Source organism: Chelon labrosus (genome assembly GCF_963514085.1).
Source record: "Chelon labrosus genome assembly, chromosome: 4".
Lineage (NCBI taxonomy): Eukaryota > Metazoa > Chordata > Actinopteri > Mugiliformes > Mugilidae > Chelon > Chelon labrosus.
The window spans coordinates 20548906-20562083 of NC_140340.1; the positions used below are offsets into that span (position 1 = coordinate 20548906).

Here is a 13178-nt window from a genome sequence, read left to right on the forward strand (position 1 = left end):
TGCTCACTGTTTTGAGACTAGCTTGTGAAGAAGATGGAACATCTAGCAGATGACGAGTATGTATATTTAAATTCCTTGGTGGAGACCAAAGCAGAGCTAAAAGGACAGTTATTGTTATTGTGTTTACAGCTTCCTGAGCTGACCAAAGCATACATTTAAACAGTTTATGTAGAGTGCAATACAGTAGCAATACTGTATGGACTATGACGTACAACCCAAACAAATTACACATTTAATCTAAGTCTAAAAAAAACATAAACTTTTAAATTAGAATATAAATAAAACAAAGTAACATCTTTTCTCTTCAGTTTACTGTATAAGCTGATAATGAGGCCAGTCCATTCTTGTATCTGTGAAACTGCTGCAGTAACTCATAATCGAATAGAAAAACTAAACATGCTGCCCTTATCTGTCTTAACTAATCTGTAGTGCGTGGGTAGGAGCGTGTGCATGTTGACATGGATATGTCTCATGTCATGTTTGTTTTGGTTGATAACTTTCAAAGATTAAAGATACAAAGGGAGATGTTTAGAAGATGAAATGTAGCTGATTGGTGCTTGGTTTAGAGCACATCATGATAGTCACCACATTTTATGCGTCGTGACATTTCAGGTCATGCTGTGTGATTGGTTCTGATCACGGTTTCTTCTGAAGTGACCTTTTAAAAAGGATTAATTGATCAACATTCAGTATCACGCATGCATTGAAGTTCAAATAACAAACAGGCGTTAATGAAGCAAACTTCCTTTAAGGGTGAAAATGGTTTGATAGGTGGAAAGCACATGATAAAGCTTTTAAGTTTACAATGCATTGGGAATGGTGACCTTATCATCTAATTCTCTACAAGACATAAATAAGCACATTTCCCGTAATTTGTTTATATTTTAAATATTCTTAATGCCTGAGAAGCAGGACTGTAATGCAGACCACCTCAGCCCTGGATTAGTGCTACCTTTAATCTTACCAGACACTTGACCGACTCCATCTTTTACAAACTGAATTGCAGTTTCCTTGTGTTTACTGGTACAGCTCTAAGAGACATCGAGACATAAGAGTCTTCAACATGAGTAGTTACTTTAAGTCCTTACTTGTACTGTATTAACAGCATGTTGTAGCTCAATGTAGAATGGAAAAGAGTTTTTGTGAGTTAAAATTTACTATAAATAATTATTTAAAGATTTATAAGACCACTCATCTTTTCATTATTTTTCCCCAAGTACGTTTGAGTAGTAACTTTATATAAAAGTAGCCTCAGACTTGGCAGTTATAGCAAAGTGCAGAAAAACCATATAAAAAATTGTCATTAAAGTTGTAGCGTTAAATTCTGGACTGGTCTCCAGAGGTCCACTGACTCCTAGAGGGTTCGCTGTAACTCCTTATCATGCAGTGACATCTGCTGGTGGAAACAGAAATAACCCAGCTGCTCAAACAGCCACCTACCGGGGAAATAACACATGGTCCCAGTAATAACATTTAGCTGGAATAGTAGTGGAAAATACACATTTTCTGGATCTAATGTCACTTATTATTACTTATTGTACGCAGAAAGAATCTGCCATAATATTTTTATGATAAACTAAACAAATCCTCGTCTATACTATCTATAGGTTATTGTCCAGGACTTTCATGTAAGTTGATGAATTGATCATGATCACATTCATTATTCAAGCATTAACTGATAAAACACGTAATATGAGTGTGTAAAAATATATGAACTCTGGTTTTGTTTTCTGACTGATCAAAAAACAGTTCCAGTTCCAGATAAATTCCTGGAGAACATTTTTTATAAGACTGTAATTAAAACATGAATTTGATTTAACACTTATAACTATGTAAATTATTGGGAGGAAACACATTTTTCAAACACATGTTCAAAATTAATCATGCAATTAAATGAATATAACTGTTTTTCCAAGAAGATCATAACAAGATCAAGTATTCCTGTTCAAACGTGCAAAGAAAACAGTTTAAGACATAAATGTGGTGGTGTTCCAGGTTTATTTAAAGGCATCCTCAATAAATATAGCACCGTTTCAGAAGAGCAAACCTAGGAGGAAACATGAACATGTTTGTACAGAAGATGCTCTCAGACATTCCAAGATGGCATTACACTACCTATTTATAATTTTAATATTTATTGTATTTCATTGGGATGCTATAGTTCAGAAGGATGTTCGGGGTATATTTCGTATTGGTTACAGATTATACATCTATCCCCAGCTCTGCCGAGGACATGTTTACATCAAGGACGATGTATGATCAAATCTGACTTGAGGCTTCCGACTTCTAAATAAAGACAATACAAACATGCAAACAAAAACAAAAAATCCACTAAAAGACAGTCAAAGTGACTTATTGCACCTAATAATGCCAACGTCATTCATTGTCTGTATAGACTTCTGCTGGAAGGAAAATGTATTTCAATTTAAAAGTCATTTTTAGGCTCCTGTCATGTTACAGCTCTGGTCTGTAGTAACTCTTCTGTCGTGTGTATTTAAAATTATTTAAAACAAAAAAAAAAAAAAGAAGAAGAAACGGCAAATGGGAAGAGGTTTGTTTTGTTGGATATAAAGACAACTACAGAAAGTTTTCTACTCGGCTACATCTCATTAAATATTACATTATTTTTAAACTAGAAATTAAAGGATGGATCTCTTAATTGATATCTTTTGATAATGATGCTTCAGCACATACAGTAACACCACTCAAGTCAAGTCACTGAGTGGTTTTGTGTAAAGATTGACCAGGAGGAGGCGCCTTATTCCTGGGAAAGTTAAACCAGGAAAAGTTGGGAGACAATGAATCCCCTTCATGTACTTTTTATTCTGCTCTATACAGTTTATCACCACTGAAAACATCTCCTAGTGTGGTAGCTTATGATTTAATTTTCATTTTCAGCATTATTTTTCCCTGACTGAACTTCTATATGTAAATTGTATTGAACAAAATGTGCTACAAGTTCTAATATACATTAATATAATGAGGATTTATCTTATCTCTCAAACAGCTAGCCCTTTAGGATACAGATCTATCTATCTATCAGAATTACTTCCAGCTCCTCTCTTATAGTGTCTCGATGATACTGGCAGTTTTCCATTTTTGAACCGTCTGGAACTCATAATTTTTCTCTTCCTACTTCTTTCTGAAGTTTCCAAGCTGAACACCCCTTCGCCCGGTCACACAGCGGAAGGTGGCTGGCTGTATGTCCCAATATTTAACAGGGTTGGCAAACAGACTGATGCCTGTGTACAAGTTCTTCTTGACACTGGCCCTGATGGGGCAGAAGTCGTTGACTCCCACACTGCTGATTTTGTTGCCATGGAGGAACACCACCTGAACAGACAGAGAAGATTTTCAAATTTTCTGCTTTTTCATCAAAGTTCATTTAGTGTGATATTAGAAACTTTCAACCAGCCAAAGAAGAGGGATGGAACAAGCCTTTGTTACAATTTGTAAAGTAAGATATTATTTTATAGCCTCACTTTGCTTAGGAAACAGATGTTTTTGAGAAATGTATTCTAACAAATAAGTTCTCTCTAATTCACATTGTGAAAACACCTGCAGAACAAGGATTGCAACACTTAATTTATTTATTTATTTATTTATTTATTTCAACATTTGTGGAAATTCACTTGTTTGCTGTTCAGCCAGCTCAGTGATTAAGAGTTAGTTCCTCCTCAAAAGGCCCAAACAAGATTGCCAGATTGTCTATGAACTACCGGCCTGACCTGTGTCAGGACCAAAAGTTTTACTTGAACACACTGCAAAGTCTCATTATTGCCGACACACTACCAAAATTAGGGTCACAGACGTACACAGAAGGCCCAACACTGACCAACAGCCATGTGGAAAAAATGTCAGAGATCGTGTGAGGTTAAGGTAGAATACAACATTGGGGGTAAAAATTAAGCTGTGCCTGAAGATAAAGTTCTCAATTTAACATAGTGGCCTTAGGTTTGAGCCACATAAACAGATTTGTAAATTATGTGAATCTCACCTGGAGGTAGCGCAGGGAGCTGAGACCTGGTGGGACCTTTTTCAGACGGTTGTTGTTCAGGTGGACCTCACGGAGGTTTGGGGTGCTGATGAGGCTGCCATTTTCTACATACTTGATCTGGTTGAAACCTAGTCCTAGCCTGCAGAAACAATATAATATAGTTAATAGTGTCAGGTTATCAGGTTATGCTTCAGATTGATGGGTGTATTTTATTTAAGCTTAGGTTAAATGACAGAGATTATGTTGTATTATGTTTTCATGTTAGGAAGCTGTGTTAACGTAAACTCGGTGGCTCTGAACCTCAGGTACAGTATTGTCGGACTGCTGTGGACTGATAATGCAATGTAATGGTTTAGAGTGTCATTATCTAGTTTTTTAAATTAAATTCAGATCATTCGCACGTTTTTTTAATATTCATATTTTAATAAAGCGTCCACGTTCTTAAAGGACCAGTGTGTAGGATTTATTCATATCTAGTGGTGAAGTTACAGATTGCAACCAACTGAATACCTCTCCACCACCCTTCCATTTTCAAGTGTGTTCGAGAATGAGTGATGGCAGGTGACAGTGACATATAGTTACTACTTCTGCAATAAATGAAAGGCCATCTCTTAGGTTTGGTGTTTCTGTTCTGTTGTAGTAACATGTAGGCACAGCACGACAGTGTCTGTGGAAGAGGACCTTCTCCTTACAAGGTCCCATTATAAGCCAACAAAAACACAACTATTCATCGGCACAGGTTAATTGTACAGTATACTGTACATAAAAAACATAAATGTCAATACCACATTTCATCGATGCTAATAGATCCCCCAGAATCATACACACTGGTCCTTTAAACATGAGATCAATCATCAAAATTTGGTGATTATATATTTTTGGAGTTTTGAAAAACATTCCTGTTATTTGGAACAAAAATTTGTTTAGGATAACGTGGCTGGTTTTCACCTTTGCAGGTTTTTATATCTGATGAAGTCCTCTATTTCCACCTTAGCAATCTTGTTGTAATCCAGACTCAGATCTGTCATGGAGGATGGGAGTTCTGTGAGAGACAACACACCAGATATAACCAATGTTAATTGGACATTAAGCTTCTTCAGCTGCTAGTTCATTTAACCTGTTAAATAAAAACATCATATAAACAGACAATACTGGCTTCAAATCAGTTTAATTCAGGTCCAGTGTAGTAAAACTTTAGGTGAAGAGGAAGAAAACTAAATGTGTTTAAACCAGCAAAACATGAAGTGAGTGATAATCCTACCTTTTGGTACTGCTGTTAGTTTGGCCTCTGCTATACCGACATACAGAGCAGACAAGCCATTAAAAGCTCCCAGCTCTATTCCACTGTTGGCCAGAGGGTTGGCACCCAGCTCTGTTTGGATATGCACAATTATGAATGATTCTTTGTTATAATAGAGAACATACATCACGTTAATTACGATAATATTGAGATGACACTTTCATCAGTTGTTCATAGAAATCATCTTAATGATCCGTTGATAACAGGTCAAAGCTTGACTTTGTTGAAATAAGATATTATGGTCAGTGTGACGTCGGCCATTTGAATCTGTTCCACCATTATTTTGTTAATGAGAAACTTTACATGGCTTGTTAGCCAGTGATGAGTTGGACTACACTGTTATATGAACCTTTAAGGCTCATTTAGAGTACTGTGGGACATAGACGCCGGTACATACGCACATGGTCAACACCGGTGCGAGCCATTTATACTCTCTTGTCAGTCTGGCTTGCTCTGTAAAAACACCACCCAAACGCGAGCTGGCACTGTGTCTCTTTTGCAAGTCGGGTTGATTTTTGTTTCTACTTCCTGCTTTAAATCCTTTCTGTACACAAAATGATGTGGTTGTTAAGGACAGCAGAGCAGATATGCATTCAGATTGAACATACTTAATGTACATAAATGGTACGTGCATAGTCAGCATGGCTGTTCTTTGTACAGGATCTTGTAGACATGACAAGATTAACCTTTTGTCACATTGACCTTTGCATATTTGCAAATGCAAAAGTTTGGAGTCACACGACTTAAACATATCATAGTCAAACCTGACCATGAAGGAAACTGGGGTGACACCTTATGACTGAACAACCTTTTCATTACGTTAAACAAAAAAATAAACAATACTTTTAGTTGCCAAAGTGTAACTGCACTTTAATCAGTACGATATTTCTGGATGACTCTGTGGAACCTTTCCTGAGGCTTATCCAAGGAGTTTGAGTTTACCACACTTGTTTGGGAGGCAATGATGACCACCCTTTTTTATTTTGTGGGTCTGAGAATGTGTTAATGTTTGTTTCTCTGCTTAATGTATTGTCACAGTAATGTAATTAACTCCTGCAGTATTTGGGTTGAATAAAAACCTATCTTGACAAACAAATTTTACATAAGCTAGTTATGCTACTCTGATACAGGAACCTAAAACCTGGTCTTACCCAACACATGGAGGTAACTCAAGCCTTTAAATGCATCCTTCTGGATCCTATTGATCTTGTTTTCATGGAGGCGAAGCTCGATGATGTTAGGAGGCAGATTTGCGGGGATCTCAGTCAGCAGGTTGTAGGAGAGATACAGTAGTCTGAGTTGGTCCATGTTCTTAAAGGCCTTCGGGTGAATCTTAGAGATCTTGTTGTTAATCAGAAACAGGCCCTGTTGTGGAAAGAAAGGATGTAAAAAAGGAAAGATTTTCACTAGGCTGGTGTTGGGATATACCACTCAAGTAAAATAAACAGCGATTTAACATTTGGTCTGACTTTTTTGATCAGATGGTCAAATGTTTATTTCTATGTGAAACCTGTGCTTGGTGAAATGTTTTCACCAAAAAGAATCACAAATGCGTTTACAGTGATGACAAATTCTAATGGCAGAATAAATCTGCTTAATGTTTGGATTTTATTTTGGTTTGCCCATGCTGTTTTTTCTTTTTCTACTGCAATCATAATTAAGATCTGATTCAGAGAAATACAGGTCAGCTGCACCATAAACACTTGATGACAAACTACTGTATTAGTACAAAGATGTACTTGGAGATTGTTCCCACTGTTTCCCACTTTAATACAGTACAGTTTTAAGCCTTGATGTGGTTTGTTCCAAGCTGAGAAAACTGCAGCTGGATCAAAGACGATCCTTCTCCTCAGCTGGGAGTTTAGTTCTTCCAAGGCTGCGGGCTGCAATTGTGTGGCATTATTAGTGAACCATTTCTTCTTATCTCACAGCCTTAATAGCTGCAAGATGGTGCAGTCATTGCTTGTAGCTTTAAGCTGTGATCCATTTTAAAGCTCTAGTTCAAATCTGTTTGTTGCTATAGTAGGAGAGTCTGTTGTTTTCTGTTTACTGTTGTTTTCAGTGCGGGGATCCAGATGCTGCACAGTGCGTGCACGCTCCAATTGCCCTGTAGTTAGTAATATAGGCAAGTGAAGGTACATATTATATTTTCTAACTGAACTGTTAACTTTGCAAAAGAAACGGTGAATATATTTCACACACCACTTTCCAAAAATTCCAACCAGCTCAAATGAGTGAAGAACTTCTAAAGTTTTACTTCAAAACCTATTTAAAGCATCGGATCGATGAAGGTGTCTTCTACACCTCCACTACACCTCCACACCTCCACCTCCATATTAATACACATAGACCAAACATTGTTGTCCAAAAATGTTTAACCAGTAACTTGCAAATTTTTTTTTTCTCAGACCTCTGAGGCGTAATCTGTGTAAGGACTGATGCTAATAAAAGGAAGCAGAAAATGTTTAGAGAGGGTTTGGGAAAAACGTGTTTAGGTGAGCTCTCCAAATTGGCACGTGTGTGTAGCTGTCTGCTGCACATACACATTCATAGTTTGAGGTACTTTATGTTATGTCTTATGTGTTGGCAAATCAAAATTTCATCTGTTTAGTGAAATATTAACACATATTACACAATGGACTGATAAATAACAACAGACAAGTAAAGGCCACTTATTCTCAGCGACCTCAACTTGCTCTTCTGGGGCTTGGGCTGTCCCTCATTTGCACCCCAATTCAGTCAAAAGGTCAAATGAATAATTATTTTAAATGCTGATACCAAATTACATTCTTACAAGCATTAGCAGAAGTTTGTAATCTTCTCTTATTAGCACATATCCGAGTAGTGCTACAATAAGCTAAGATGATAACAATGTTAAAACAGATTTAACGTGTTGTGATAACATTGACGTTGCTGACTTTTTAAATTCTGTCTCAGGTGTGTCTGATAGAATTGAAAGTAGTTTTAATGGTTGAGGAGAAAGACGGATACTCTCACTTATCCCTTACACCATCAGCATTGTTCAGACTTGCAATATCTTGCAGCACATGTCTGGTTCAGATCTGATCCGGAGATGTAACTGGAAGTTATTTCCTCATGTAGTTTATCAGATGGATCACTGTCATGTTTTTGTTTACCGCCCTAACTCCATACATGTTTCATATTTACGTCTGCCTGGTGGTAACAAGAAGGAGGTTGTGGTGTTCTCTACTATGTACAGACATCGTTCTCTTACATAAAGCTTGTTGAGGCCTTTAAAGTCGTCCTCCTTAATGTCGGTGATATCATTGTTTTGGAGGTCAATCATCACAGTGTCTTCGGGAATCTTCTCAGGAATAGATATCAGACCTGTTGGCAGAAACACAAATGCCTGAGTAAAGATGAGAGTTGAGCCAAAAGGAAATGAAAATGAGAGGTCAGCTAACCTCTGTATGTTAGGTATAAAATACTGACATATACAAAGGAAGACGTAATGGGGGTCTTTCAGACTGCTACTCAACCATCCCAGGTCTCATATAATAACTGTTGACTGTTGTTGTGCGTGATAGTTTAAGAAATTCTGGTTAAAAGAATTACTCATCTAATATTCATAACATTCATGGCATCAAGACTTTTTCATAGTCTTAGCTGGTTGTGGTAAATTTATGAAGGGCACTTTTTAGTGTGTGTAAGTGGAGCTAAAACAAGAAGAGTATTGGATTCAAAATCTTCTATATTAATCCAACTACATTGTTTGCTCATGTTAATGTTCATGTTTGACTCGACCACTGCTGGAAATTAATGTGATGAAATAGGGCCTGTCCTGTCAGGGATTTTTAGAATGGTGCTCAAAATGGCAATTTATCTATCCCTGACAATAGCTCTCACAGATATAATCAGTTTGAGTAACATTTGCTAAAAGCCATTGTGTAAACTGATGTAGGTAATTACTGAACTTTTTGAAAACTATATTTTATGAGTCATTTTGAAGGATAAATGACATAAATAAATACAGTATACAGTCAGAACGTTTGCGTAACTGCCACAAATAAGAGCAGGGAAGTTTTAAAGTATTGAGAATCAGTCCTTGTTGGTTTTAGACATAAGACCATTGGAATTTTTGACAAGATGTTATATGATGAATTTGACATTTTTGAATGTACTGTAGCTCAGCATTTGTGTAGGGACGCCGATGTATTAACAGTTAACATAATATTGTTCCGGATATGTTCAGACCGAATGTGTGTTGTCTAACCCTGATCTGAGCACTGCACCACTCTGGGTGAGCAATTGCAATTGGCTGGACAGTTCTCATCTTCATAATCGTCATCATCGTCATCATCGTCGTCATCATCATCATCTGAATCCGCCATCATGATGTCATAGTTTTTCATGATGTCCATGACATTGACAGGCTGATAGGGTTTGGCGTTGCCTAGTGCCAGCAGGCAAAGCAGGAGGAAGATCCTCATGGTTTTATTAGAAGACTGGTTAGTTCAGTTGTAACCAGGGAGAGCTGTAGGAAAAGAGAAGCAACATGTATCGTTTTATAGTTACGGTTCAGTATTTTTATGGTATAGCAGAGAAAACGTTTGTGCAGGAAGGCCAAATAAAACACTCAGTGTGACATTATACACTGTACAAAATTCATAAAAGTCGGACAGCGTCAGCCTCTTTACACACTAACCCTGATAGTAGCATGTTATAGCCAACATAAAACTGGTGCACAGCCGAAACACTCTAGGTAGAAGACACACCCTAGAACTTGTGTTCCAGTATTGAGACTACATAGACATAAAAAGACTATTGATTGGTGGAATCGTAGGGTGTAAGAAACCGAAGTCTCATGCCAAACAGTTCACGATTAATACGTTTACCATTACATCCCTAGTTATGAGAGGAAAACTCTTCAAGCAGGGTTTTGCTTTCATTGTAACATCAACAGAACAGATATTCAAAACCTACTTTGTCCTTTCACTAAGTGTAATGGCATTCACAGTAAAATATTTGAACCCAGTCAGACTTGATGTCCAAACCAGTCTCCGGGAACCATGTGAACCTGTGAAGCCCTCTTTGTTGTTTACTCATCTCCCATTGTCCAACACACAAACTGTCATTTCCACTGTGCAGCCTTAAATGAATATCTGCTGTAGTTTTTTAAAGCAGTGGTGCCCAATCAAGCAGATGAACTTTAGGAACCCTAGGAATCCCATCATAATAACACATTTGAACACACATTGATTGATGCTGTTACTTTCAATCCCACATTTTCCATTGTGCTCAGCAATGCTGCTAAGTCATACTCCAACAAAGTTTTTGTTCAGTTTCATTTTTCTGCTTTATTGAAGAATATGTTGCTAAAACAGTACATGGTAAAAGGACATGCAGAGTTCCTAGAGGGATCACTTTCAGTGTGCTGTTCTTTTTTCAACCAGTGTTTTCATGAAACTCTGAAAACCTCCATTGGAAATTGCTTTTTGCAGCCAATATAAATGTTTCTCCTGCTTTCACCTATTCACCATCTGGGGTGATTCACAGAATGATTTATACGTCTTCCTCTATTGCACATTCACAAAACCAGCGGAGAGAGGCACAAATCGTCTGGTTGCGTGCTTCTGCTAATCTTGATGGATTCTGAGCACTTCAGTAGAACGTGTAGTCCACCCACAAATATGTGGTGGTTGTCGAGCATCCTGCTTCGCCAGCAAATACTGCTCAGCACAGACCCCTCCTCTGCACCCAGGCTGTCTTTGTATTCCACATGTGCACATATAGCTCAAAAAGCAGCACTCTGTTTTCTTGATGTTTGCTTTGCAGCTTGGCAGAAAGGTGGTCTAGTTGTTGTGTTGTTTTTTTCATTGAAAGAAGCACGTCTTGAAAACCAATTAGTTTCATTTTACGCCGGTCAGACTGGTGCAGACAAATTCCACTTCTAAAGAGGGTTTGCATTTCAAAAGAAATCTAAACCAGAGGCACGTCATCAGCCTTCATTCCTCTCTGATGTCAGCAGCCTCCATCAGGACTCATAAATTAGAATTCCATTTACGACTGCTATGAGTAATTATCTCATTGATGATCTCATTTATTTCTACGGTTGTTTGTTTAATTGTGTAGACATGAAAATGTCAGAAAACACTTGATCTGGGTTGATCAGTGCTGAAGATGACATCTTGAGTTGTGACTGACCATATGTCCAAAACCCAAAGACTCAGTTTACAGTGATATAAAACGAATGAATCAATAAATTACTCATTGCCAGAGAAGCTGGAAACCATAAATATTCCACATGTTGATAACTGATGTTTTAGAAATCATAATTAAGCAGGCATGGCACAATTTATGTTCATAATCAATTTCATTGACAACAAATGAACAGCTATACAATTTTCTGCCCATAAACTTATGAAGTCATTATGGAACTTTTGATTCTAATAATTTCTCACATGGGTTTGTATTTATGATTTAAAATGACTATACTTGATGGCAATTTTCTTTAAAGTTTTGTCCAGTGAGATCAGTAAACCAAGACTCTGCAAGACTATGCCATATTCAAAACAACCATTAATCATCATCATCATCTTCCCTTCAGATTTTTCCCAAAACATCAGGGTCAGACTGTAAATCAATCTAGATGCACGCAAATCGAACTCAGAAATGAAAGCATTTTAAATATCATGTTGTCCTCCCATAGAATCTAATTTTTATTGTACTACAGTTTGCAGCCTAATTATATGGCTCCACTAAATGCCTGCAGCTGAAGTTTTGTTAACTGACCAAAACACCTCAAAGATGCTGTATTCTCTAAAAGTAAAACCTCTCACATCAGCCAGTTAAAAACATATAACAGTTAAGTTGTTTCTTTGTTAGTAAATCCAGGGTGTGTCCTACCTCAGCCTTCAGGTGTGTCTAAACCTCACGCAGTGAGCGGAGCAGCAGCCGGGTCCAGCTGGAAAGCTCAGAGTCAGATTCTCAGTCAATGCATTCCCAGTGAATGAAGAACAGCATCACCCTCTCGCTGCCGAATAAAAAAAAAAAGAAAACCTGCACACCCCAGAACACCCCCACCGATGGAAAACTTCTGCTCTTAGGGTGAGAGCTCTTGCCTTTCTCAGTGATCAAACCATCTGTACGTTGTGGGGACTAGATTTGAAGCATTGTTAGGACCTTAGTCATGTGCTTTCCATCTAGAGCTTTGAAGTGATGCCAGTTCATACTTCATACTCCTGCAGGTTTTTATATAGAACACACTGGTAGGTCTATCACCTCCCCTCCTTTGCCGCTGACTCCCTTTACTTAATGTTTTACATGAATGTGAGTGGTTCCTACAGCGAGGCCTGATGGCACTGAGATAAACAAGGATAGTGGAACTGTACAGCTGCTGTTGCTGTTTGCTTTTTTTTCTGAATGGAACATCAGTATAATTTTGGTGAGCCTGCTCTGCTGGGAGTTTTTTTTTAGGGCGATGCCATCTGTTTTGTTTGAGGAATTCCTTAATCTGGATGCCTTTTTAGCAACTGACTTACCCTAAGCAAAGGATGCTGACGTGCAGTACATGTAGATACATCAGATCAATCATCTGTGATCAGTAAGAGGAGGCTTTTTGAGAAGAGCCTGCCAGGATAATGCACTGATAATTATTGTGCTGCTGCTCTAAATCTACTTTTCACTAAAATGTTTATGCAAAAAAGTGCAAATATCATAATATGGGGACTTTGCCACACTTTCTTGAGCCAATGCATCTGGAGGGAAAAAGAGGTATATTACTAAATCTGTGAATCATATTTTAATAGATGAGTTTTTAATATATGAATCAAGAGTCATTTAAAGGCATCAGCTTGTGCTAGGAAATATTAGATTGCACCAGACCTGTGTTGTGGAACCTTTAAGTATTTTATTTTTTTC

The 13178-nt window shown here is 37.6% G+C and overlaps 2 protein-coding genes across 4 annotated transcripts in view; one reads left to right on the forward strand and one right to left on the reverse strand.

Annotated features, from left to right (window-relative positions):
- The window catches only part of cenpp (centromere protein P), an 89947-nt gene that overhangs the window by 41648 nt on the left and 35121 nt on the right, over positions 1–13178 (forward strand). The gene's annotated exons all lie outside the window — the stretch shown is intronic.
- Positions 1919–12903, reverse strand: aspn (asporin (LRR class 1)). The gene is made up of 8 exons (XM_084542751.1): positions 12165–12903; positions 9532–9792; positions 8533–8645; positions 6449–6662; positions 5259–5369; positions 4946–5039; positions 3998–4136; positions 1919–3333 (listed from the first exon to the last, which is right to left on the reverse strand). Exons 2-8 carry the CDS (start codon positions 9746–9748, stop codon positions 3133–3135), a joined length of 1089 nt encoding a protein of 362 aa, XP_084398877.1. The 5' UTR covers positions 9749–9792; positions 12165–12903; the 3' UTR covers positions 1919–3132.

Coding starts and splice junctions, on each gene's coding strand:
- aspn (XM_084542751.1), bottom strand. CDS start 9,748: ATGAGGATCTTCCTCCTGCTTTGCCTGCTGGCACTAGGCAACGCCAAA. Junction 5,040..5,258: donor ACTAACAGCAGTACCAAAAG/GTAGGATTATCA, acceptor TGTCTCTCACAG/AACTCCCATCCTCCATGACA. Junction 4,137..4,945: donor AGATATAAAAACCTGCAAAG/GTGAAAACCAGC, acceptor TTGTTTCTGCAG/GCTAGGACTAGGTTTCAACC.